This window comes from Ixodes scapularis, unplaced genomic scaffold, assembly GCF_016920785.2.
Source record: "Ixodes scapularis isolate PalLabHiFi unplaced genomic scaffold, ASM1692078v2 PGA_scaffold5__190_contigs__length_132052651, whole genome shotgun sequence".
Classification (NCBI taxonomy): domain Eukaryota; kingdom Metazoa; phylum Arthropoda; class Arachnida; order Ixodida; family Ixodidae; genus Ixodes; species Ixodes scapularis.
This window is the reverse complement of record NW_024609880.1, coordinates 21863588-21886525: the sequence shown is the minus strand read 5'-3', so window position 1 is coordinate 21886525 and position 22938 is coordinate 21863588. Positions and strand designations below refer to the sequence as shown.

General features: G+C 48.8%; 1 protein-coding gene across 1 annotated transcript in view; it reads right to left on the bottom strand.

Moving 5' to 3' along the window:
* The window catches only part of LOC8040819 (neuroligin-4, Y-linked), a 245611-nt gene that overhangs the window by 68886 nt on the left and 153787 nt on the right, over window positions 1–22938 (bottom strand). Inside the window, exon 5 of the mRNA XM_040214702.1 lies at window positions 18655–18962. Coding sequence (XP_040070636.1) covers window positions 18655–18962 — 308 coding nt within the window. The remainder of the gene's footprint in view (window positions 1–18654; window positions 18963–22938) is intronic.

Genomic DNA, 22938 nt, shown 5'->3' with positions numbered 1-22938 from the left:
AATTATATTGATACTGCAGGGTACAGGTCTACAAATAAAAATACGTTATTTTTAATAATCTGCCTCTTTATCAAACCGAGCTATGCGAAAAGTTAGTATTTGGCAGAGTTGGGCAGTAGTTCAATACAAATGTATCGCGATAGAATTTCAGAAATACATCTCGTATCTGTATTTCTGTATCGCGATATTTTTTCACCAGTATCTGTACTTCTGTATCAAAATGCATTTGGAATGTTTTCTTGTATCGCAATACAATCAGGATAAAATGTATTTCGTTACATTTTTTGGGAAATAATCCCCCCCCCTCCCTTTTTCGAAAAAAAAAGAACCTAAAAAAACCAAGTCCGATCGCACTTTTTTTTTATTTTGAGGGTTCTTGCAGGGTCAAGGAGATGCTGGGGCATTGTTGCTATGCTGGCCAAGGTTCCTTCCGATTCTTGAAACTATTTTCTATGCGTCCAATTATCTCTTCTGAGAGGCGCTGCATTGTCGGGGACTCGAACCAGGTAGCGTTCCAAGAGTGGCATCGGAGCATCTTCTGTCGCAGGTCGCTAGGTAGAGATTTTATAGGTCATTGTTTGTTGGCATCCAATGCCCGCTGCTAACCGCATTGCCTTAGTGTACACAGTACACCCAGCCGGCAAAGCTGAGTCACAGTCTATTGCAGCACGAGCCTGGAGGTGGTTGACTTGAAATAGTAGGATGACTCACGCAGTGAAGTTCAACACATATTCGAATGCGTCTGCAGCTGTGCCCGTAATATTGCAAGGCTCAAGGGTACGTCATCAGCCGACGTGGACGTGACCCGCTGCTCTGGTAATCCGAAACCCAGGAAGGAGGCCAGGCGTGGCCTTGCTGTGCCGACACATAATTTCGTACACCTGCGACTCGTCTCGAGCGCGCTGCTTCTTAGAGAGCTCGCACTTGTGCCGGCAATATCAAGTCGCAATCCTCGAGGTCCCTGTGAGGATGATGCTAGGCGGACTGCAATCGATGCGTCGGTGGCGGAGGGTCGGCAGAAAGGACCTTCACAACAGGGATGCCACCGTATCGTTTTTTTTTTCAATCAAAACAGAAGATTAGACATGTGTTCCAAGATGCTTCAGTTGGTCCACTATTTTCGAAAATTCCAGATGACACTGCCTGCGCAATCTTCAACGAGATAAACTATAACAAAAGTACGTACTGTCCTTTCATACAGCATCGTGGTAAAGTCTCATGTCCAAGGCCATACCTACACATAAAAAATACCAGTTCATTCCATCGTGACGTCATGCGATCAATGTTGACAGCGGCGTCCTTATCCGAGAGGGGCGTGGTGACGTTTTGATGGGATTTAGCTCAACTTAGAATTTATTTAGCGGTCGAAGTCTTTTCGTATCCCTCGTCTGACAGACAGGATTTCAGTGAAGGGACCGCGGAGTCCTTGATGGAATGTTTTTTGAGCCCATTGAAGATTTCTCGTCGTCCAAAACAACTACCTTCAAGACAAAGTGCCAAGCATACGGGACAGTAATTTCAGGATCAAAAACTTCCACTTCGAACTTCAAGCTTCATCTCAGTTGGCGTCTCAAACAAATTTGAAAAATGTATTGCAGTATCAGTATTTCTGTATTTGTATTTTTGTCCTCCCTAAAATGTATTCCTGTATTTGTATTTCCAAATACATTTTGCCTCTATTTAAAATGTATTTCTGATACGTATTGCTGTACATTTTTACAGATATATTTTAGTATCAGTATTTTAGCTACTATTCTAATGTATCCCAGTATTTGTATTTCCAAATATATTTTTGAGTACTTCTGCCCAACCTTAGTATTTGGTATGCGATTCACAGCAGGCCAAGAGAGTTAGTAGGTTATCATGTCTCATATACAGGGTGTCTTTTTTTTGTTTAGAGCGTAGCTCTTAAGGCTGAACTCCATGAAACGGATTATGTGACGAATAACTGGCGAACGCCGCCCGACGGCACGCTCGCTTTTCACGCGACGTAGCAGCCACTGTGTTGATTCCACGCGTAGAGCAAAAGACGCCGGGCAAAATTCGTCGGTTATTCGCAGCATATTCGTCCCATGGAGTTCAGCCTTTAGGCGCCCGTTTCTGGCTTGAGCGGCGACGCCGTCGACGTCGCCGTCGGCATAACCGCGCGTTGTATTATGGAACGTTTTCCATAATGTGTTTTCCCGTGTGACGTCACGAGGGTCATATCGTGAAGGTCACGACCTTCACAGTGACCTTTACAAGTGACCCTTGTGACGTCACTCGTGACCTTCGACGTGACCTTCGTGACCCTCGTGACGTCACGAGGGAGGTTGAAGAGGAGGATGGAGGGGGAGAAGAAAGGAGAGGAGGAGTAGAAGGGGAGGAGGGAGGAGGAGAAGGAGAGGAGGGAGGAAGGGAAGGAAGGAGGAGAGGGCACGGAGGAGGAGTGGCATATCCTCACCTTCGTACCCTCCTCTCCTCCTCTTCCAGAGCTGCGCTCTAATTCGGCATTACAGGGAATTGTACACGTCTTTCATTTTTTTTTAATTCGAGCAGATTTACTTTTTGGAACAAGGTGATGATCACTAAATAAATACCGTCTTCACGTCAGGTGTATCGGGCTAGGTGTGCATGCTTTTGGAGGATAACCGTCATGGACGGTGGCCTAAGTGATTATACGTTGTTAAGTGATTTCTAATGTAATGGTTTAATTGATAGCGTTTCATTATCCGTATTAAAGAAGGTCAATATACAAGGCTAAGTCAATAAAAACAATACAAAAAGCAACGGGTATCGAGGTCAGTTTTTGCGTCTTTATCTCATGATTCCCACAATAGGGAGTTTTAGAATAACGTACGCAATTTTAGCGCACGCTTGCGCTAAATTTACCGCTTGTATTTGCTCACGCGACGCAAGAGAGTTTTAGAATAGCGTTTCCCCGTCGCGACGCAAAAGCCCAAGCAGCTCGCGCTTGCGACGCCACCAAGATAGTCACAATTTTTATTTCACACACGAAATTCTGTAATTTTCGAAAAAAAAAGAAAAAGTTTTTTTGGTTTAAAGTACCATTTTAGATTTGTTTAAACATGAGAATGCGACGCGAGCGGTTGACCGGTCGTGTCCGCGTGCGTCGCCTCGACAAGAGAGGACTCGTGTACTGACCTTCGCACATCGCACCTTCGCCGAGAAATGTTCGCGCGTCGCAAGTATCAAGTTGCCGGTGATCGTTGCCAAACCGAGAACAATGTTTTCCCGTATTGAAAATCGCAGTCGCGAGGATGCCGCCGACGTCGCACTCACGACGCCGCCAAAGCAGCCGCCGACGTCGCACTCACGACGCCGCCAAAGCAGCCGCCGACATAATCCTGGAAGCCGCCATTTTTAAACTCTGCTCGTCTTGGCTTTAGACAACTTCTCATCACGAATCCTCCTTGGAAAAGCGCAAATACTCTTCGCGTACGCACGCTATTTCCGAGAAATAGCGCACGCTAAAATTGCGCATGCAAAGCGCGAAACCTGGTTTGCGTTCGGAGCATGCGCAGTTGCGACGACGCTATTCTTTGCGTACGCAAAGCTTTAGCGTGCGCTATTCTAAAACTCCCTAATGAAAGTTCAAAGAGTGCCGGAAATGTTTCCCGGAATCACGCTGAGATTAGTTACGTACTCATGTCTGGCACGTCGTCACTATCTGGTTGGGTGCCATTGGTATACCATAATAAAACCGCTCGGTTCTGCCGCTCCCAGCGCTAGACGCCTACCTTCGGCAACGCATCGGCGTGTAGTGAGTTTCAAGCGTGCAAATGCAGCCAATGGACGGCTGAAGGCAACGAGCCCCTGCCTGGCGGATTTTTCGAGTATCACAAAAAACGTTTTGAGACATGACAAGCAAACATAGTGGAGGAAGAACTTAAGTGTAGCGCCACGAAGCCTCAGTATTTTCTAGAAAGACAAGTGGCATATCGGCAATTGCAACACCGCCTACTGTCAGCCACGAACCTGGGCAGGCTAGGACACGTCGCTTCATTCGTCTTTGGGCATGGACGTCGAAAGACGTGATTTTCAAGCGGAAATGGTTTAAATCAGTCCAAATCGCTAGAAAGGTGGTCAATGCCTTTGGGGACACTGCAATATGACATGGAACAGCGTTTTGGACGTTCGCTGTATTTAAGAGGGGCGGCGCCTCTCTGAAAGAAGATGAGTGCACTGGCAGACAATCGATGACGGTGAACGAATAACATTTTCCTTCTGTGGCGATACTTTCTAGAGACAAATCTTAGTTCAGTTACGATGCCATTGAAGCTGCTCTTACGTTTTGTTCGCCAATTGTTTCGACGGCTGTTCATAAAAGAAACTTCTTCCTAGAAAGTTGTATCTCGCAGGTGACCGCATAATTCGACGCAATTTAAAAGCTGGCGCTGCTGAAATGTTCCCAAAACTGCCGCACAGAATTGAAATTGGCGAATCTAGGAGTGGAGTCAAGACGTTGACACAGGACGGAACCTGGATTTACGAGTGCCGAAAGAAAGTGCCAGTTTTTTGTTTGGTTCTTTTTTCTAGAGACTTCACTTCTGAAGGTTAAAAGCCGAGAGGTGTCGGTAAGAATGTGATGGCAACCTCGCTTTTAATCGGTATACGTCTGACCACGGTTGCTCTCGAAAACTAAAGCACAGTGACTGTACAACGGTAATCGACAGCTCACCTACTATTAGTTCTAAACAAAAACCAGGAAACGCGACCAAAAAAACCCCCTGGAAGAAACCCGTTTCACCCTTACAATACATCAGCCCGCTCGGCCACCACGACACTGAGCTTGCTCGAAGGCACTCCTGTAAAATAATCCACTTTCACAATCCATGCCTTGCACCATGCTATTACTTCTGTTCTTGATGGAGAGAGAAGAACTGAGACGCTGAGACTTGGTAGGCTGTAACACAAACCCCTGAAAATGTTGTCACAACCTACCAAGTGTACGAAATGCAGTGCGTGGTACCTAGGGGGGCACGAGGGGGGGAGTGCTGACAGGATTGCAATGATGGGGCTTTCTTCGCAATGCCAAGGAAGATAATTCGAAGAGGTGTTATACTTGGAAGAACATTATGATAGTTAGAAGTTATAATATTGTTTAGGTTTAATACTAGTTAGTTGTTACAATAGTTAGAAATATGTACTGGTTTGAAGAAAAATGAAAAATAAAGAGACGGGTTTCTCAATTTTTCTAGTGACCGTAGTACTGATGCCTTCTTTAAGGCAATTTTCACTGTATTTAAATGCATTTGCTATAACATTGGTCATTTATATGCATTAAAGGTGTCCAGATATCTCTCGTGTGGAATCTATGTGGTACCACGGGCCACTAAAGCAGGTTTTTTGCACCTTATGCTGCTATCCACTGTCCCAGATGCAGACGGCACTTGATGATAACGAGCCTATCTCTCGCCCCGATTACCATGCTTCAAGCAAACTAAATTAATACAAGAAAATGTGCTGCAACGCGGTGTCAGAGAACTTTGTTTTGGAAAAAGACAAGTTGAGAAAGACCTTGTTTTTCTTCTATTTAAAGCAAAATGCATTAGAATAAAATGAGCTGAGGCGGTCCTCATTGTAACACTTTTTCTCACCTTCCACTGAATATTGCATATAATGAATTATTTACGTTCAGAGCCAAAACAAACACTGGCTAGATTTCCTCTCCTCGCAATGGCAGTCGAATAACATTTTGAGAAAAATAGGGTTCCGTCCCTCAACTCACAGATATAATCAGCGGCCATATGTAATTTCCGATGTTGATCATAGCCAGGCGCTGGGATTGGCTAAGCACCTGGAACGTGCTGAGCTCCAAGCATTGTTGCACTGTGGTTGTTCCCGTCATTGTAGCGATTTCTTACGAGGCACGACAGGAATGTTCATCGAGGCATTGGTTATCGCGAGTTACAGTCAAGTGCTCGGGTACTGCAGCTCTCGTGTCCATTCTATTATCTCCATATGATAGTCGCCATCATAGTGTATTCATCGAGACTTCGACCACAATGTGATCCCTGTCACTACATCATTGTATTTTTGAAGGAAATACTGGAAAAGCGGTTCTCTTTTGTCCTTAAAATTTCAGTGGGACAAAGACGCCGTTTAGTCAGTGGCGTTGCATGCGGTTATAGTTGGGTCGCATAGTGCCAGTAAGCTTGTCTCAAGTAAATAATATCCGAACCCAATTACGTTGCACGGCCCCTTCATGTGGTGTACCACGCAGATTATCTTGGTTGGTTATGCGTCGTTAAACTAAGGAAGAGAAAAAGACGAGAGGTGACGCCATAACGCCTAACTCTGGTCGGAATGATTACTGGTCTACCACTGCAGTCGGCACTCTCAGTTTGTCTATAACGTGTAGAGCCCTTCGCTGGGCCCCGTGCAAGTTCTATACCTGGTGCTTCCGCAAGGGCATTCAAAACTTTTTATCAATAGATTGGTTGAAAAAAAAATTAACTCTTTACACAAACAATCTGCCAGTCACGGCAGATGACATGAATTCTAAAAGAACTTATGACTTAGCCAACAAAATTTCCTCATTTTTTTTTAATTAGTGAAAATAAATGATGAGGTTTAAACCCTGAGATTGGGAGAAACAATTGAAAATATATCAGAAGAAACAAAAAGTTGAGAGAAAAGCGTCTCAAACTGACTAGAGCTAAGTTTGAGACGCTCATCTATCACATCTTCTTTGTTTGTTTTAATATATTTTCAAGTTCACTTCCAAGTCTACGTGTCTAAGCATCATGATTAATACGCAGCAGCTCGCCTGCACGTTGACCATTTTACAGTGAAGCTGCATATGACTTGTTGGTCTGGCTTTTCGTGTGCGTCGACAGAACAGTAGTCGAAAGAAAACCATAGCGCGCCTTATCATTATTCACGCGTGCCTTATCACCTATGCTGTGGCTTTGACACTTGCTTCAATTGGAAAACCACAAAGCAAGTGTCTAAACCACATGATAGATGATAAGGCGCGAGCGAACAATGGGAAGCACGTAGCGCACCCGCATGCGTTCTCGGAAAACATTGCGGTTGAATAAGCTGCCGCGGCAACCGCAGCGTACTAAGCCTTTCATATATAAGAATAGTTTATGTACAGTGCGTTTACTTTCCTTTCGTCAATCATTTGGTACAGACCCCTTTGCTATTTACAAACATGAGCAGCGGCATGCGTCCCAAGCGACTTCCGGTCGCACCGTCTTTGCAAGCCTGTATAGCTTGCTTATGTCACAGGTGCTGTAAAGCATAAATGCTAAACGGAAAACGAAGTTGAAGAATTAACAAGGGCCTCCGGCTGTACAATATTACTTCTTGGAGGAGGCAAGTTGGTTTACAAGAATACTCGAAACATTTTAGCAGATCTCGCACATCTTCGCTCTTTTGGCGTTCACCTGGGCCCGTTTGCTCGTAGCCGGATAGCTTTAACCGCTGTAAAACGTTAACCGCGCCCTTCCCAACAAGGTACCTACAAGTAAAGCCCCTTCATGTTTTAAAAGTAGCGCAAGGTGCGTCGATCCACGAGGCACGTGCAGCCCTGGGGAAGATCATGGCGGCACAGTGCAGCGCTGAGCTAGATTTCAGACGGCATGTTCTTCCCAGAACTGGCGCGCGGCACGTGTCTCAAGGATTTCCACCACAATAAAAGGCGCCACTCTTCCAGGATAGAGGGGCTTTACCCAGAGCCGTGTATGGAGAGAGTTTGCTCCAATGGAGGCGCGAGCAGAACCAGGGCTTGCATCAGACTCAGAAAGAGGGCTGGACATGTTCTGTTGACCAACCAGAAGCCGAAAAGAATCACCCTAGCCTTGGTAGCGAGAACCAGTTTTCCATTGGTATACGTTGGCATGTGGTTTTAATCAGCGCGTACGAGTTAAATATAGTAACACTTCATGGTTGAAAATAGGGTGCACGTGATGTTTTGAGCACGATCTTGCAGAAAGATGTAAGAAACGAATCTGCAGCTCAACTCTGTTTTGCTCGGAGAGAGTGTGACCGCTCGGACGGCAGATTCCCGGCCCTTGGCGCCTGGCCCTCGGCCCTCGCGCTCTTCCACCATGATTTTGGATGACCGTGATTGAAACATCAGGTGATCCATATTTTCAGTCACCGAGAGTTACTTCGACGCATTTATTAAGTTTGTTCCTTGCGACCCCCACCAGGGTATTATTTCCGGCTTCTGGTTGGCCACATTCGAATTTATGAAGATGCCCTGGAACACGCTTTCGGCCAATGGTGCCTCCTCATTTTTCTCTTGTACTTCGCGATTAATGGCCAAACTCTCTCTATACACGGCTCTGGCTTTAGCTACAGGTACCTAGCCAAGTAGGACGAGGGCTGGATGTGCGACAGCTCCGTGTTCAATTATGGGGTGGTAGCTGGTGTCACCTAGAGCCACTCTATGTGGCAGCGTAGCTGCCAGAGTAGCGCCACGCTTTTCCCTGCGTCGCCTTTCACCACTATTGGTCACCAGAGGTCGGCAATTTAGGTCGCCCTCATTCACCCTCACCCTCACAGCCACACTCACCTAAGCCCCTCACTCACCCTCACCCTCACAGCTACACTCACCTTCAGCCCGTCGTTCACCCTCATCCTCACAGTCACACTCACCTTCAGCTCTTCACTCACCCTCACGGCCCTCACGCCCCTCACCGTCCTCACGCCCCTCACGGCCCTCACGCCCCTCACGCACTCATGGCCCTCACGCCACTCACCGCCCTCGAGCCCCTCACTCACTGATGGCCCTCACGCCCTCACACACTCACCACCCTCACGGCCCTCACGCACTCATAGCTCTCACGCCACTCACCGCCCTCACGTCCCTCACGCACTCACCGCCCTCACAGCTCTCACACACTCACCGCCCTCACGCCACTCACCGCCCTCACGCCCCTCAGGCACTCATGGCCCTCACACCCCTCCGCACTCACCCCCCTCACGGCCCTCACGCACTCACGGTCCTCGCAGCCCTCACAGCCCTCACGGCCCTCACTCACCCTCACACTCATGAATTTTCCTGGTTCAGAAACTCACTCACCCTCACCTCACCTGTGAAGATGAGGGTGAGTGAGGGTGGGTGAGGGCCCTCATGAGTGAGGTTTGCCGAGGTATGTTGGTCACACACGGTACCATAGCAACGAGCCGAGCTAGCACCGTGCCCATAGCAACCGAGTGACTACTCGTTATGTGACCTCGCAAGAGCCGTGATGTCACCGGTAATGGGGATCCACACGAAGGAGAAACCCGCCACTTTCCTCCGCGGAGGGCGCATCAGGTGACACATGCGTCATCCCTTTTTGACGCCTCTCGGCGCCGTTCTCCTCCGTGGCAGAGGCGCGGAGGCTTCGTACTGTCAGCACGAAAGCTCCGCAGGTGGGCGGCAGCCGAGGACGGAGTTTCCCGGGTGGTTGACGTCACGACATCCGTCCGCGGAGTTCTCCTTCGTGTTGATACCCCTAAAGATGGCAGCGCCCAAAGCTGGTGGATGAGAGGTTGTTCGGTACGCGGTAGTCATAATGTGCTGCTACTTGCCGACGATTTTGGACTTACTCGTGCTCTCTGACGCAGGTATAACGTGAAAATATGAAAAATGAGACTTTATACATTTTTGTGTGCACGATCGCTCTTGATATTAGCCCCTGTGTGCTAATATCGAGGGCACCTGTGTGCTAAAACGAGGGTGACACCCTCGTCGACGTCACTCCTCGCCAGTCAGTGAGAAAATATCATCTTAAATGAATGATTGGGTCTAGAAGAATTATGATGCTAATCATACATTCACTTCCTACAGGGCAGTCGAGCAACAGTCATGTCCCGAGGCAATCGTCCTGTTATGGCCGGCGTAATCAAATTTTGTTCCATAAGAGCGAAGTCCGAAAGCACGAGGACGTACGGTACGTACGTCCCACGAAGCGGCCGCCATCCCGGGAGCGCGGAAAACCACTCGCCTTGTCCGTGCACCTACGATACTTAGCAGCTCTCGTCGCCCGACCTTCCCGGGGCTGTAAATTGTCTCACTTTACAGAAGAAACAGGCACCGTTTCTCCAGAGGCCCGTGCCGTACTGTCATGGGAAACGTCTTTGACCACTTTTCAATGAGCGAATGGAGATATCAACTAGAAAAAAGTTGCTGTCCGGCGTCGCTAGCAGCACGGTTACCATGGCAGCCTCCCTAGCCCTAAATGGAGATCACTACCGGCGTTTCTGACGTCATGCATCTAGATAATTTTGCGTCGTGTCGCTACTCTGGCAGCTACGCTACCATATAGAGTGGCTCTAGTGCCACCTACTGGTTCTAGCGAATATAAGTGGCTTCCGTGGAAAAAGTTCTCGAAAAGGCGCTTTATCGGGTTTTCGCGACACAGCGCGGCATACATTTGAGCAGACACATGTTTTGTTGTTCGTGGTAGAGATATTGGGTACGGTAAAACTAAATTAACCCCTGTTCGGAAATTTTCTAAATGTCTAGCTGTGTGAAGTGAAAACAAGCCTCCTTGAAAATATTTTTCCAAGTATGAAACTGGACGACGAAGGTCAGTTCTAGAAACGACGAGGAAGAGGTGAGCAGTGAAAGGCGGGCGGTACACCGGCAGCATGGTTGGCAGCATGCAGGAACTGTATATAACACCATGATGGATTTAAAACCGTGTATCTCGGCTGAAATGATAATAGCCTTACATTCTAAATTACCCAAGCATAACGGAGAATGTTGAAAATGTGATTATACGCTTCGCGCACGCTGACATTCCACGTGTAAAATATTCGAAGAAAATGATTATACTAAGACTTTAACGAACGCGCGTGCAAGGCAATATTTGTTTTAGGATTTCGCTTTAGAACAGTTACTAGTGCCATAGCCTCCTCTATATTCACAAACCCTGGCAGTTCGACGACGGAGCCATAGAGTGCCCGGTCGCAGATTTGGAGCGCGAGGATCTGGTAGCAGACAGCATTTATCGGGGAACCTGGTATTCAGCGCACAGCTTTTGCAGCGCCGAGGGCCCAAACATGGTTTCCAAACCCGACGAGAAAAGAAGCGGTAGCGCGAGGAACATGAGGAGCACGAGCGGGCATTCCATCGCTCGGGAGAATAGTGCTACGTCGAAACGTGAGGCGAGCGCCTTGAGTGCGCGCCCGCCTGTGTTTAGTCCTCTTTCTGTTTTATTATTTCCGTTAGTTGAATACCTAAACCAACACGCTCGTCACGAATAATAATAAGAATATCATCCCAACCTTTGCATCGCCAGCTTTGAACTACCATACGTGCTTTAATTCTTACTAAAATAAAATACTTTATGTCAGTTCAATGTCGCTGAGCAAGTTTCATTAGTTTATTTCATATGCATAGTACGGGTTCTTTCGTTCCTCTGGTCACCTTGCGCCGTCCGGACTGCCAGGTCCGGATGGGGTGACGGGCTTCGTTGTGGGAAGCTGGGCGGGTCTTGCCGGAGACGAAGTTGCTTCCCTCGGCCGTCGACGACTAATTCAGTTGACTTTGGGAATTACTTTTAAACAAAACAATTTAATACTTTGGAAGCAAATGAAAATACAGAGATAAACGATACTGCGAAATGGTAACTTCCCCTGTACGGGGTTGGGAAGGAGGTGGTCGGGTGTTAGCTTCTCCAAGCTCGGGAGTTGGCCGGCTCGTGGGATTACGTCCCGATTACGGGGACAAAAGTCCCTCGGAATCCCACGACCTGACTCGATTACGGAGCGACAGCTCTCGAGCCCCAGCACGAACTAAACTCACTCGCTGAGTTTCTAATCCATGTTACTCGTTGGTCCGTCCCCTTTTAGTGGACCGGCGAATCCTCGACGCGTTGTGAGACAGGCGTTTCCCACCGCCAACCAATCGGCTCACTTTCTCGCCACGTGGGAATTGCTTGTATTCCCGGGTGGGAACCCGCGGTCTGCGTACATCTCACGGTCAAAGGTCGGGCTGGTTCGGATGCAAGCAAAACCATTTTTCGCATGGCGAAGTGGACAACCGACCCCAGTGTGGATAGCGCCGACTAAGTGAGCCATCCCGCAATTCATTCTGCCAGAGGCGGTCTGACGTTGCCGTTCTGCCGCGACCCCCCACACTCGGGCGAGAAAGACTAAACCGATGTAAACGCGCCGTGTAAACAGCGCCGGCCAGAGCCACTGCGCTCTGGTGGCGGTGGTGGTGTAACTTTACTTTTCCGGCCCGGAACGCACGCTCCGATTCTCTCGGCAGAAAACGCGCGCCCCGAACCCCGCGTCGTAAAGTACGCCTGTCTCTCGAGGTCGCCCGCCAAGGGAAGTGTTTACAACAGCGCTTTCCCCCCAGTCAAATCTCCCTGGTGCTAACGGCCCACCCGCGGAGCTCTCGTCGATCCTTACATGCATCTTTTAGCTAATCAGTATATGTTGGTATAGCCCGAGACGCCCACCATGGCTCTCAGGTTGTTCTCCCAATGTTTCTTAAATTGAGCTATTTCTAGGAATGTTTTTGCCTTCGCAAAAGAAACAGCATACTGTTCGCAGTGGAGTTACCTGTTTTCCTGTCCAACATATAATTAGCAATAGACATTGTCGTAGCGCGAGCGTTCTTATCTAGTCGATAAGTTGCACACGGCCCGTGTGACGTCACCCCGAAGGAATATAAGAACAAGCGGTTCTTGGCAATAAATGTTTTCTTTGTGGTTCCGTCCGGACCGAGATCGCTTGCCTGCGTCATTTCAACTGGCGACGAAGATGGGACTCGCCGGCCCTGGCCCACCCACCTTCGACGAGCAGCAACGTCGACCCAGGAGAGGCAAGCTACAGGGGCGGATTCCGGAGCCAACTTGATAAGTACCTTCTTGGCTCACCTGACAGGACATGTCGCGGCTAGGAAAGCTGGATGAGTACGACCCGAAGGTCCAAAATTTTGAATCGTACGTGGAACGTTTCGAACACTACGTGACCGCGAATGACATTGCTGCAGAAAAGAGGCTGCCAGTTTTCTTGACAGCAATTGGCGCGGAGGCGTATGAAGTAGTGAAGAATTTGGTAGTCCCCGCGCTGCCAGGGGAAAAAACTTACGAGGAAATAAAGGTTCTCCTGAAGAACCGCTACTGTCCGAAAACGTCCGTAATTGCGGAAAGGTGCAAATCTAATCGGCGAGTACAACTTGAACAAGAGTCCGTGGAAGACTTTATCGTCGAACTAAAACACCTTGCTCGAAAATGCAATTTCGGGGAATTCCTCAGGGACGCCCTGCGCGACTGGCTGGTAGCAGGGATTCGAAGCGAAGATACGCAAAGAGCGCTGTTCGCAGAAGAAGCTTTAACGTTTGACAGCGCCTGCAAAATAGCCCTCGACAGGGAATTGGCCGCAATGCAAACCGCCGCGATACAAGAGGGAACCAGGAGCGGGTCAATCAACGCCATGAAAACAAGCGAACGGCGCGTCACAAAGACTACAAGCTCCACTAGACAGGAAGGCAAGAAACAAAAGTGCTTCCGTTGCGGCAAGGCGCATGCGGCGGAAAACTGCTGGTATAAGACCTATGCGTGCAAGAAATGTTCTAAAGTAGGTCATCTTCAAAACATGTGCCGAGCCAGCAAAGAGGAATTAAAAGCGCACCGCGTATCTGAGTCGTCTGAGGACGACGAGAACACGTTGTACAATTGCACAGTGAACTCAGTGGCTAAGAAAGGTTACATAGTAACCATGAATGTGGAAGGTCAGGATCTACCAATGCAGGTAGACACGGGAGCCGCGGTGACTATTGTACCAGAAAGTGTGTACAAAGCTAAACTGTCGCATGTGAAATGTGAGCCCAGTGTTATAGTTTTGAAAACATACACGGGCCAGAAAATGCATGTCGTGGGAGAGTGCACTGTGAACGCGCGCTATGAAGGGCAGACAGCTGTTTTACCAATTGTTGTCGTGCGAGAAGGTGAGCGCAAGCTACCCGTACTCCTGGGACGAACATGGCTCGAGAAACTGCAGCTCAACTGGGGATCCATTTTGTTTCTGAGTACCGATGACAGAAAAGCTAACCTGCGTGCAAAGTTCCCAAGCGTGTTTTCGCGTACCCTCGGAGCAATACGAAATTTCGAAGCAAACATCGTCCTGAAACCAGGTAGCTCCCCGGTGTTTTGCAAGGCACGACCGCTACCTTTCGCGCTGCGCGAACAGACTGAAAAGAGGCTGTCTGACCTTGAGGGGCAGGGCATTGTCACAAGAGTGAGTCGGAGCGACTGGGCTACTCCACTGGTGGTGGTTCCAAAGAAAGAAGGCGATGAGCTGAGGCTGTGTGGTGACTATAAGGTCACAGTGAACCCAGTGTTAAAGACGGATCATTACCCGTTACCGCAACCAGAGGAGTTGTTCACCGCCCTTGCGGAAGGCAAAGTGTTTTGTGCGCTAGACTTATCATCAGCCTACCAGCAAGTGTTACTGAGCCCGGAAGCCCGACAGATTCTAACAATAAACACTCATAAGGGGCTCTATCAATATAACAGACTCCCTTATGGGATCGCGAGTGCCCCTGCTATATTTCAGTCCTTGATGGACAAGGTCTTGCTTGGTATCGCAAACGTTGGGTGCTACCTCGACGACGTTATCATAGCTGGCCGCGACGTGGATGATTGCCAAAGGACACTCGAACGGGTACTAGAAAAACTAAGCGAGTACAACCTTACGCTTAAATTCGAGAAGTGCAAGTTTTTTCAGAGCTCATTAGCATACCTTGGCCATAAAATAAGTGCGGATGGCATTTATCCAACAGATAAAAAAGTAAAAGCAATCACCCACGCTCCAGAGCCAACAAACACTACGGAACTCAAGGCATATTTGGGACTGCTTAACTTTTACGGCAAGTTCTTAAAGAATATGTCATCGGTGGCAGAACCAATGTACAGGCTGCTTTGAAAAGGAGAACGCTGGCTTTGGACGAAAGAGTGCAGTAACGCATTCAGCGCGACAAAGCAGCTGCTTATCAACAGCCGCGCCCTCATTTTCTACGACGCACGCAAACCGTTGGGTTTGCAATGTGACGCGTCAGCCTACGGCGTCGGGGCGGTAATCTTTCATGTCTTGCCGAATGGAGACGAGCGCCCGATAGCCTTTGCGTCGCGAACACTGACGACAGCGGAAAAAAATTACGCGCAGTGTGAAAGGGAGGCTCTTGCTCTAATTTTCGGGCTTAAAAAGTTCCACAAGTATCTTTTCGGCCGTGAATTTGTTCTATATACGGACCATCAGCCCCTTTTGGGCATTTTGAGCCAGGATAAAGCGACTCCATCACAGGCGGCTGCAAGGCTGCAAAGGTGGTCTGTAATCATGGCAGCTTATCAGTATACCCTTAAATACCGCAAGGGATCGCAAACCGAAGTGGCTGACGCGCTTTCAAGGCTCCCTGTTCCGTCCCGACCAAAAGCCGATACAGCTGAATGCCTTTCTGTCTTTGAATGTACTCCATTAACAGCAGCAGACATAGCCAAAGCCACAGCACGAGATGGTACACTCTGCCGGGTAGTTGAGTATACTAGATCTGGTTGGCCTGTAGATATCGCAGATGATCTGCAACCGTTCTTTGTCCGACGACTAGAACTATCTATTGAACAAGGTTGCCTGACTTGGGGCACAAGGGTTGTTGTGCCAGAGGCATTGAGACCAGCCGTGTTGTCACTGCTGCATGAGGATCATCCTGGCACCACCAGAATGAAAATGTTAGCAAGAAGCTACATTTGGTGGCCGGGGCTAGACAAAGCAGTAGAACAGTACGTCAGGCAATGCAGAGTTTGCCAAGTCGTGCAACCGGCGGCACAAGCTGTTCCCTTGCACCCCTGGCCTTACCCTTCTAAATGCTGGCAAAGGGTACACATTGATTTCGCTGCAAAGGGACCACACAATTTTTTGGTTCTAGTAGATGCATATTCTAAATGGATAGAAGTATGGCTTATGACATCTACTATCACTTCACAGGCAGTCAGCAAACTTCGAAATGTGTTTGCAGCGTACGGGTTTCCTGAGGAAATCGTCAGTGATAATGGGCCCCAGCTTGTTTCCCAGGAATTTGAGCAGTTTCTGGCGACTAACAACACCAAGCACACAAAGGCACCGCCCTATCACCCGATTTCAAACGGAGCTGCCGAACGCTTAGTGCAGACCACAAAGCGTGCTTTGTTAAAACAACTGTTATCCCAAGCTCAATCCCGATCAAAAGAAACGCTACAGGAAGCGTTGGACAGCTTTTTGATGAGCTATCGAAACACGCCGCATTCCATAACAGGGAAGACACCTGCCGAGCTTTTTTTAAATCGGCAACCGAGGATCAAGTTGTCTTTCCTCAAGCCAAATTTTGTTCGGGATATGCGTGATAAACAGTTAAACAGCAAACAGCAGAAAGATAACATCGGGGCACCGAGCGCGCTTTTGCTGTTGGGGAGAGAGTGTATGCTAAGTGTGTGCGTGGCGAGAACATCTCCTGGGACGACGGCACGGTGACTCAGGTTGTTAGCCCAGTGACGTATCTTGTGCGCGTGGCGGGTGGTCAAATTCGATTTATGCACGCAGACCATCTGCGCCATTCCTTCGCACGACCTGTTACAACTGAACCAGTGAGTGTGTGTGGCGACCAGGCAAGTGTGCGTCGCGACGAGCTACAGCCACTGGTGGTAACCCCACCGCAGCCTTCGGACGGTGCATTGCTACCAGCGCACGGCTCGACAAACTCAGACGCGTCTTCGATCCCAGGCTACGAATCGGAACAGTCAACGCCGATCCATCCGACGTCCGACGCGGCCCCTACGACAGACGACGGTGAACTTCGCAGCCGGACTCAGGACGAGTCGCACATCGTGCTGCGTCGTGATGTTCGTGAACGCCGTCCCCCGGACCGGTTTCAACACAAGGACTTTCGGAAATAGCAAAAATGTAAGCCCGGAGGAGTGTCGTAGCGCGAGCGTTCTTATCTAGTCGATAAGTTGCACACGGCCCGTGTGACGTCACCCCGAAGGAATATAAGAACAAGCGGTTCTTGGCAATAAATGTTTTCTTTGTGGTTCCGTCCGGACCGAGATCGCTTGCCTGCGTCATTTCAGACATGCTTAACCATAGCGAAATAGTGCGTACTTTTGAGAGGTGTCCGCTATACGAAGGAAGTGCGCCTAAGTGCTAAAATACTTTCATTTGTTAAGAAACGACACGAATGCATAAAGGGAAAGCAAACGTTTTGGCGATCCATAATGTCCAGTGTATATTTATATATATATATATATAAAAAGCTTTTGAAAGTGCTTTCACTGAAGCGCTACTGCAAGCACGAAGAAAAAATAATGAATAATTACTTATGAAGGAGAATTGGCGTTTAATTAGGCGCATTTTTAATTATTCAGAAAAACGAAAAGAAAAAAATCAATAAATTATGGCGCTAAGAGGATCTTAGCCAAGAAATTCGCGTAGGAAAGGTGACGCGACACGACAAACTTCTCGGCTCGGTCACGATATCACAAAAATTTTAATTATGTTAACGAAGGAACATAAGCCTCTCTAGGGGATGTAGGCTTAGGACGTTATTTTTGTTATATTTTTTTTTATTTTACGCAATTATTCTTAGCATGAACTTTTCGTGCTGTTTTTGATGAATGAAAAGATAATTAATTTTACTCTAATTTCCGGCCTGTTCACACTTCTTTTGTCTGTTTTTCGCGCTAGTGGAACCTTGGTGGCGTCAGTGTGCAATAGAGTTTTAAACACAACCGGTTTTGAACTATACGGCGGGTTTGGCAGTATCTGCAAGGACACGCCTGCGCGCTATCTTCGGTAAATGTTCGCGCATAGCCTTCAGACGTTTTTCATTCCTTTGATGGATGGATGAAGCATAGAAGTATGGAAATATTTGCGGACCAGGAGTGTGCCAGGGCTACCCGTTGGCTACCGCCTCCGAGTTTTTTTTTTTTTCAAAAAATTAAGAGTGCAAATAGTGAGCGCAATTTCATTTTTGTAATTGAAGTGAAGACGTACTTCCCGCTCGTAGTTTGGCGATCGTAGGATCGACAGGTCGGAAAAATGGAAGCGTATTTCCAAACATTCTACTGAAGTGGAGTGGCAGGGAAAAGTAAATCTGCTTGTCCCAAGTGCAGTTTATGTTTAATCTAATATCCGCCGAATCATTCCTATAGGTTCCGGGTCCTACACCTCGTCTCGATTACCATAGAAAACAGCTTTCATGCCTTCACGCTTCACAAAAATCACTACACTCTTTCAAATCTATGTTTTGTGTAAGAGTCGTAAGTTTCTTTTTAGAAAACGCCTTCGTTAGCGATTTAGCTGCGAGATTGAGATAGCATGCTCTCGTCATGCAAACAAGAATGACCAGAAATTAATTTCTCCTCGATTGTTTCTCTCGTATCTGAAAGCAGCGGTCCAATATAAAACTACAAAATAATATAACCTTTTTTTGTCGATTTCAAGCTGCTGTAGAACCTAAAATGCACAAAATATACACAAGAAGAAGAAGGTGGGGAATAGAGTCCACTTTTTATTCGTTGTTTATATTTGTCACCGTTCTAAGTGGTAATTAACCAAGTGCCCTATTGCCGTTTTAATGGAGTAGGATCGAACTGGTTAGCACTAAAGCAGCTCTGAAAAGGGTCTTTGGATACTTGACAAGGAAAACCGTAGAGTACGCACCCAAACTTGGCGAAGTTAGTCCAGAAGGTGACCGTGGCCTCCGCGAGGGACTGCTCGGCCTTGCTGTAGTTCTTGGAGAAGTGGGCTAGTGATGTGACCAGTGGCGCTCCGAACAAGTAGGCCAGCTCCTCGCCGTGGATACAGCCCAGGCGGCTAGGGTAGTCCCCGGCCTCGCTCTGGTAGCCGAACACGTACACAAACGTGGACGGAGACACCTGCGCGTGAAGATTGGCGGCGCGCACCAGCGGAGCCACCACCAGGGCGTCGCCCACTGCCTCGCCCGTGCCGTCCAGGATGTTCATCGGGTGCTGCGAGACACGGCGCCCCAAAAGACGTTTTAAGCAACCCCAAATTTGTTTGTAAGACACAACCGCGGCTGTCCTTATAGGAGATATTCATTCAGATCGAAGCGATGCATCATGGGAAAATAAATTACTTTCCTACCAGCATTCGTATGGCGAAAACGGTAATTCGTTGCAGGAATTGTGTAGGGTTCGCTCCTCCAGGGTGGGTTAAAAAGTAAAATTCGGGTGTGACTTCCTTATATGAAGATTTATTTCGCATCGAGAGTGATAGGTGGACTGCGAAAAAACAAAATCAATAAAAATATAGGCCATGGATTGTACCGAGAATATTCCGGCGAAGCCGGTGAGCGATATCGACATATTAAACTGGTAAAAACAGCGCAAAAGACGGAAGGCAGGTAGAGGTACATACACAGAGCGCTGACTTACAACTGAAATTTTACTTCTGCGCAATACAGCAAGTGAACATGAAACTAGACAAGAAAGACGCAAGAAAACCCCGATAATATACCTCCCCATTCATGCGGGTTCCCACCAAGGCTATTGCCAGGGCTATCGACGGAGCACCTACTCACATGATCGCGTCAGAGCTGGCAACACAATAAACCTTGTCATTTTTTTTAGAGATATTACTTCTATGTCTTGCTAAATATTACCAAACAGCAAAGAACATACACATCTACCACAAAGAACCGCGACATGACCAGACAGCAAGGAGCGCAATGTAAGGGAATGTTACCTCTCCCGGACGTCGACGCACCTTCCCGTCTGTCCAGTGTAAACTTTGTCAAAGGACAAAAGCATCAGGTACGCTACTCCACATATGCAGGCAGCATGCCTGCGGTGGTGGTTGACGTGACATTGTGCTTCTGGGCGTCCACCTCGATTAATAGTTCCACACATTTGCGACAACGTGGATCGCGCCGAAAAAATACGGGTACGACGAACCTACTAACAACATTATTAATATAGTGGGACACCTGGTAAACATGCAGCAAGACCACTGGTCTTGATGTTGGTCTCTGTGTTGCCTCAGAACAAAAACGCATCCTAAACAGCTTCACCAGAAACTCTACAGCACCCACAATAACCCCCAAGGGTAGCAGGCAGCTGACAATTTGTTAATCTGCATCAGGAAGCTATCGCTTCACCTATGATGACACGACTTGGGGGGATCACGGCCACAAGCGGGCCGAACATGGTCCCGCGGGGGCCAAGAGGAGGCAGACGAAGATGGCACGCGGCAGAGCTGAGACAGTTAGCTCGACGACGGTCGGCTACGGTACGGTGGAAGGACAATTCGCTGCCTCCTCCAACTGTGATACAGTAGATTCTTCGTACTTTGCGTTGTGTGATCACCTTCGGGGCGGTCGAGGCGGGGCGTGATCGGGCGTTTTCTAAAGTGAACACCCCACATTATCTGGCACTCGAACGTGGGGCCGGACCAGCTGGCCCTATCTTTCGGTCGTCCCTTGGTGGTCATACTCGATGCGTTCCTCGACCCATTTAGAAGAATGGCGCTCTACTCGCTGAACGCTCGTTATCGTGAGAGCCAACGTTGCCCGTCGATATGAGGTCGAGCGTGGCCGCAAATAGGGACGCTTCGTCCGGGAGGGAGACTCGGCGAATGTCGGACGCCGCCGGACGTCTTCCGGTGGGTGGGATCACGGGCACCCCAAACACTTTCGGAGCCCGAGGCACCAGCTCTGGTGGCGACAATGGGATACGTCCGCGAGCTCACGAGCGCAATGACGGCAATGTTCAAGTCTCTTATGCGGGTGTTGGAAATGCTGTGCCTACGTCTGTGCCCGACAGCTGTTGAACTTCCCTAAATCAATATATAGGGGATACCCCGATGGAAATTTGGCACAAGATTTCATACAGGAACTGGATGCAAACATTGCCCTGTAAAGGCATCTCTGCTTTGTCGTCAACGTCTGTGTGGCTTAAGAAGGCCGTGAGTGTCTCTACGGCACCTTTCCGCCAGCCGAGGATATCTCGGATCCCGGCTGCGCGTGGATGTAGCAGAACAAGGACTCCCAGATCGAGCAACGTAGCAGTTTTAGGACGCTGCATGAAAGAGCAGGTTATCGTCGTAAGGGAGGGAAAAGTTGTTGAGCCCCAGAAAGCAGATAGGTTTTGTCAGCGGGTGTTGGGAAAACATCCGGAATTTGCAGTTATCACCGGGAACGCTGGCGGCGAAGGTAATGATCACTTGGATTCATCTCTGCTGGACGGAGGTAGCTTGCTGCTTCCATATATACCCGAATGATCCACGAAGAGGAGAGTAATAGTTTCCCTTCATAGTCCTAATTCGCTATGGAAGATGTTTATTGGGTGCTTCCACGATTCCGCTGTGGCTCGTCGTAGTTGCGGCAGCAAGACGTTCTTAAAGTTATGTGGCGCCGCTGCTTGGCCGGGGGTGAGGGGGGACGTATTTTGGTACACTCATACAAGCCCGGCTTGCTAGAATGCAAAGCCGAGAGGCGAGAAGCCTTCATTTTCGATGAAACCAGTGATGAGTTACTACCCGTAGGAGGAGGTTGTCTGCGGTGTTAGCGCGTGTAAGGTTCCTTGATCTGGGAAAGTAATGCCATTGCCTTCCCGTCTGCCAGCCGGACACTAACAAATACCAACGAATAGACGGCACCGTCTCTCAAGGTCATTGGCTGATCGGTCTTGGTTCCAATGGTGATTTTCATTTTGGGCCTTTCCATTCCCAACAATCAGGGACATGGGCCACTTGTGCCATCTAGCTCCAGCCGCCGGTACCCTGTAAAGGTTTCAATGCGAAAATTCGCTTTCTCGCCATAAAATAAAAATGAGGGCTCAGGTACCAAAGCGACTGCAGACATGGGTTTTCGATGAGCGGTTTCATCGCCTCCACACAAAAAGGGTGCCTAAAATTAATAAAAGGTGGTTCCAAACGCGCTTGAAATTCTGCTAAAATTTTAAGGGAAATCTTTCAAGAGAGACGAACTTTGCGGTATTAAATTCATCTAGCCAGACCTCTAAACAACATAAGCGTTCATTTAGGCCAGGACTATGGCCTTCTCATTTAGCCAGGTAGATTCACGGTAGTAACATTGAGAGAAGTTTCTGAACTCATTTTGGGCGACATACTCCAGGAGCCGTACCGAGAGATCGTACTCGGGGTCATAAGCAAGGTTTATTATCTTCACGTTGTCTGCGGTGTGACGGAGCGAATAAAAAAAGAAAAAGTGAAAGCCGTTTACAAATCCCTGTAACGCCGAATTGGAGCGCAGCTCTTGAGGAGGAGGAGTGAAGGCTACTGAGGGGAGGGTAGACCCCTCTCCCTTCTCCTCCTCCTCCCCTCATTCTTTAATATGCTCCGGGGGGGGGGGGTCACGTGACCTCGGGGGGGGGGGGGGGGGGTGTCACGTGACTTCGTGGAGGGGGTCACGTGACCTCGGGGAGGCGTGACCTGGGGGTCACCTCAAGGTCACGTGACCCCCAAGGTGACCCCCACGTGACCTTGGGGGTCACGTGACCTGGAGGGGTCACGTGACCTGGAGGGGTCACGTGACCTCGGGGGGTCACGTGGGGGTCACCTTGGGGTCACGTGACCTTGAGATGACCTTGGAAGGGGTCACGTGACCTTGGGGGTCACGTGACCTCGGGGGTCACGGGACCTTGGGGAGGAGACCACGTGACCTCGGGGGTCACGTGACCTAGAGGGGTCAAGTGACCTCAGAGGGGTCACGTGACCTTCAAAGGGTCACGTGACTTGGGGGTCACGTGACCTTGAGATGACCTTGGAATGGGTCACGTGACCTTGGGGGTCACGTGATCCCAAGATGACCCCACGTGACCCCCAAGGTCACGTGACCTTAGGGGTCACGTGACCTTCAGGGGGTCACGTGACCTTGAGATGACCTTGGGAGGGGTCACGTGACCTTGGGGGTCACGTGACCTTGGGATGACCTTGGTTACGCCGACGCCGACGGCGACGCCGACG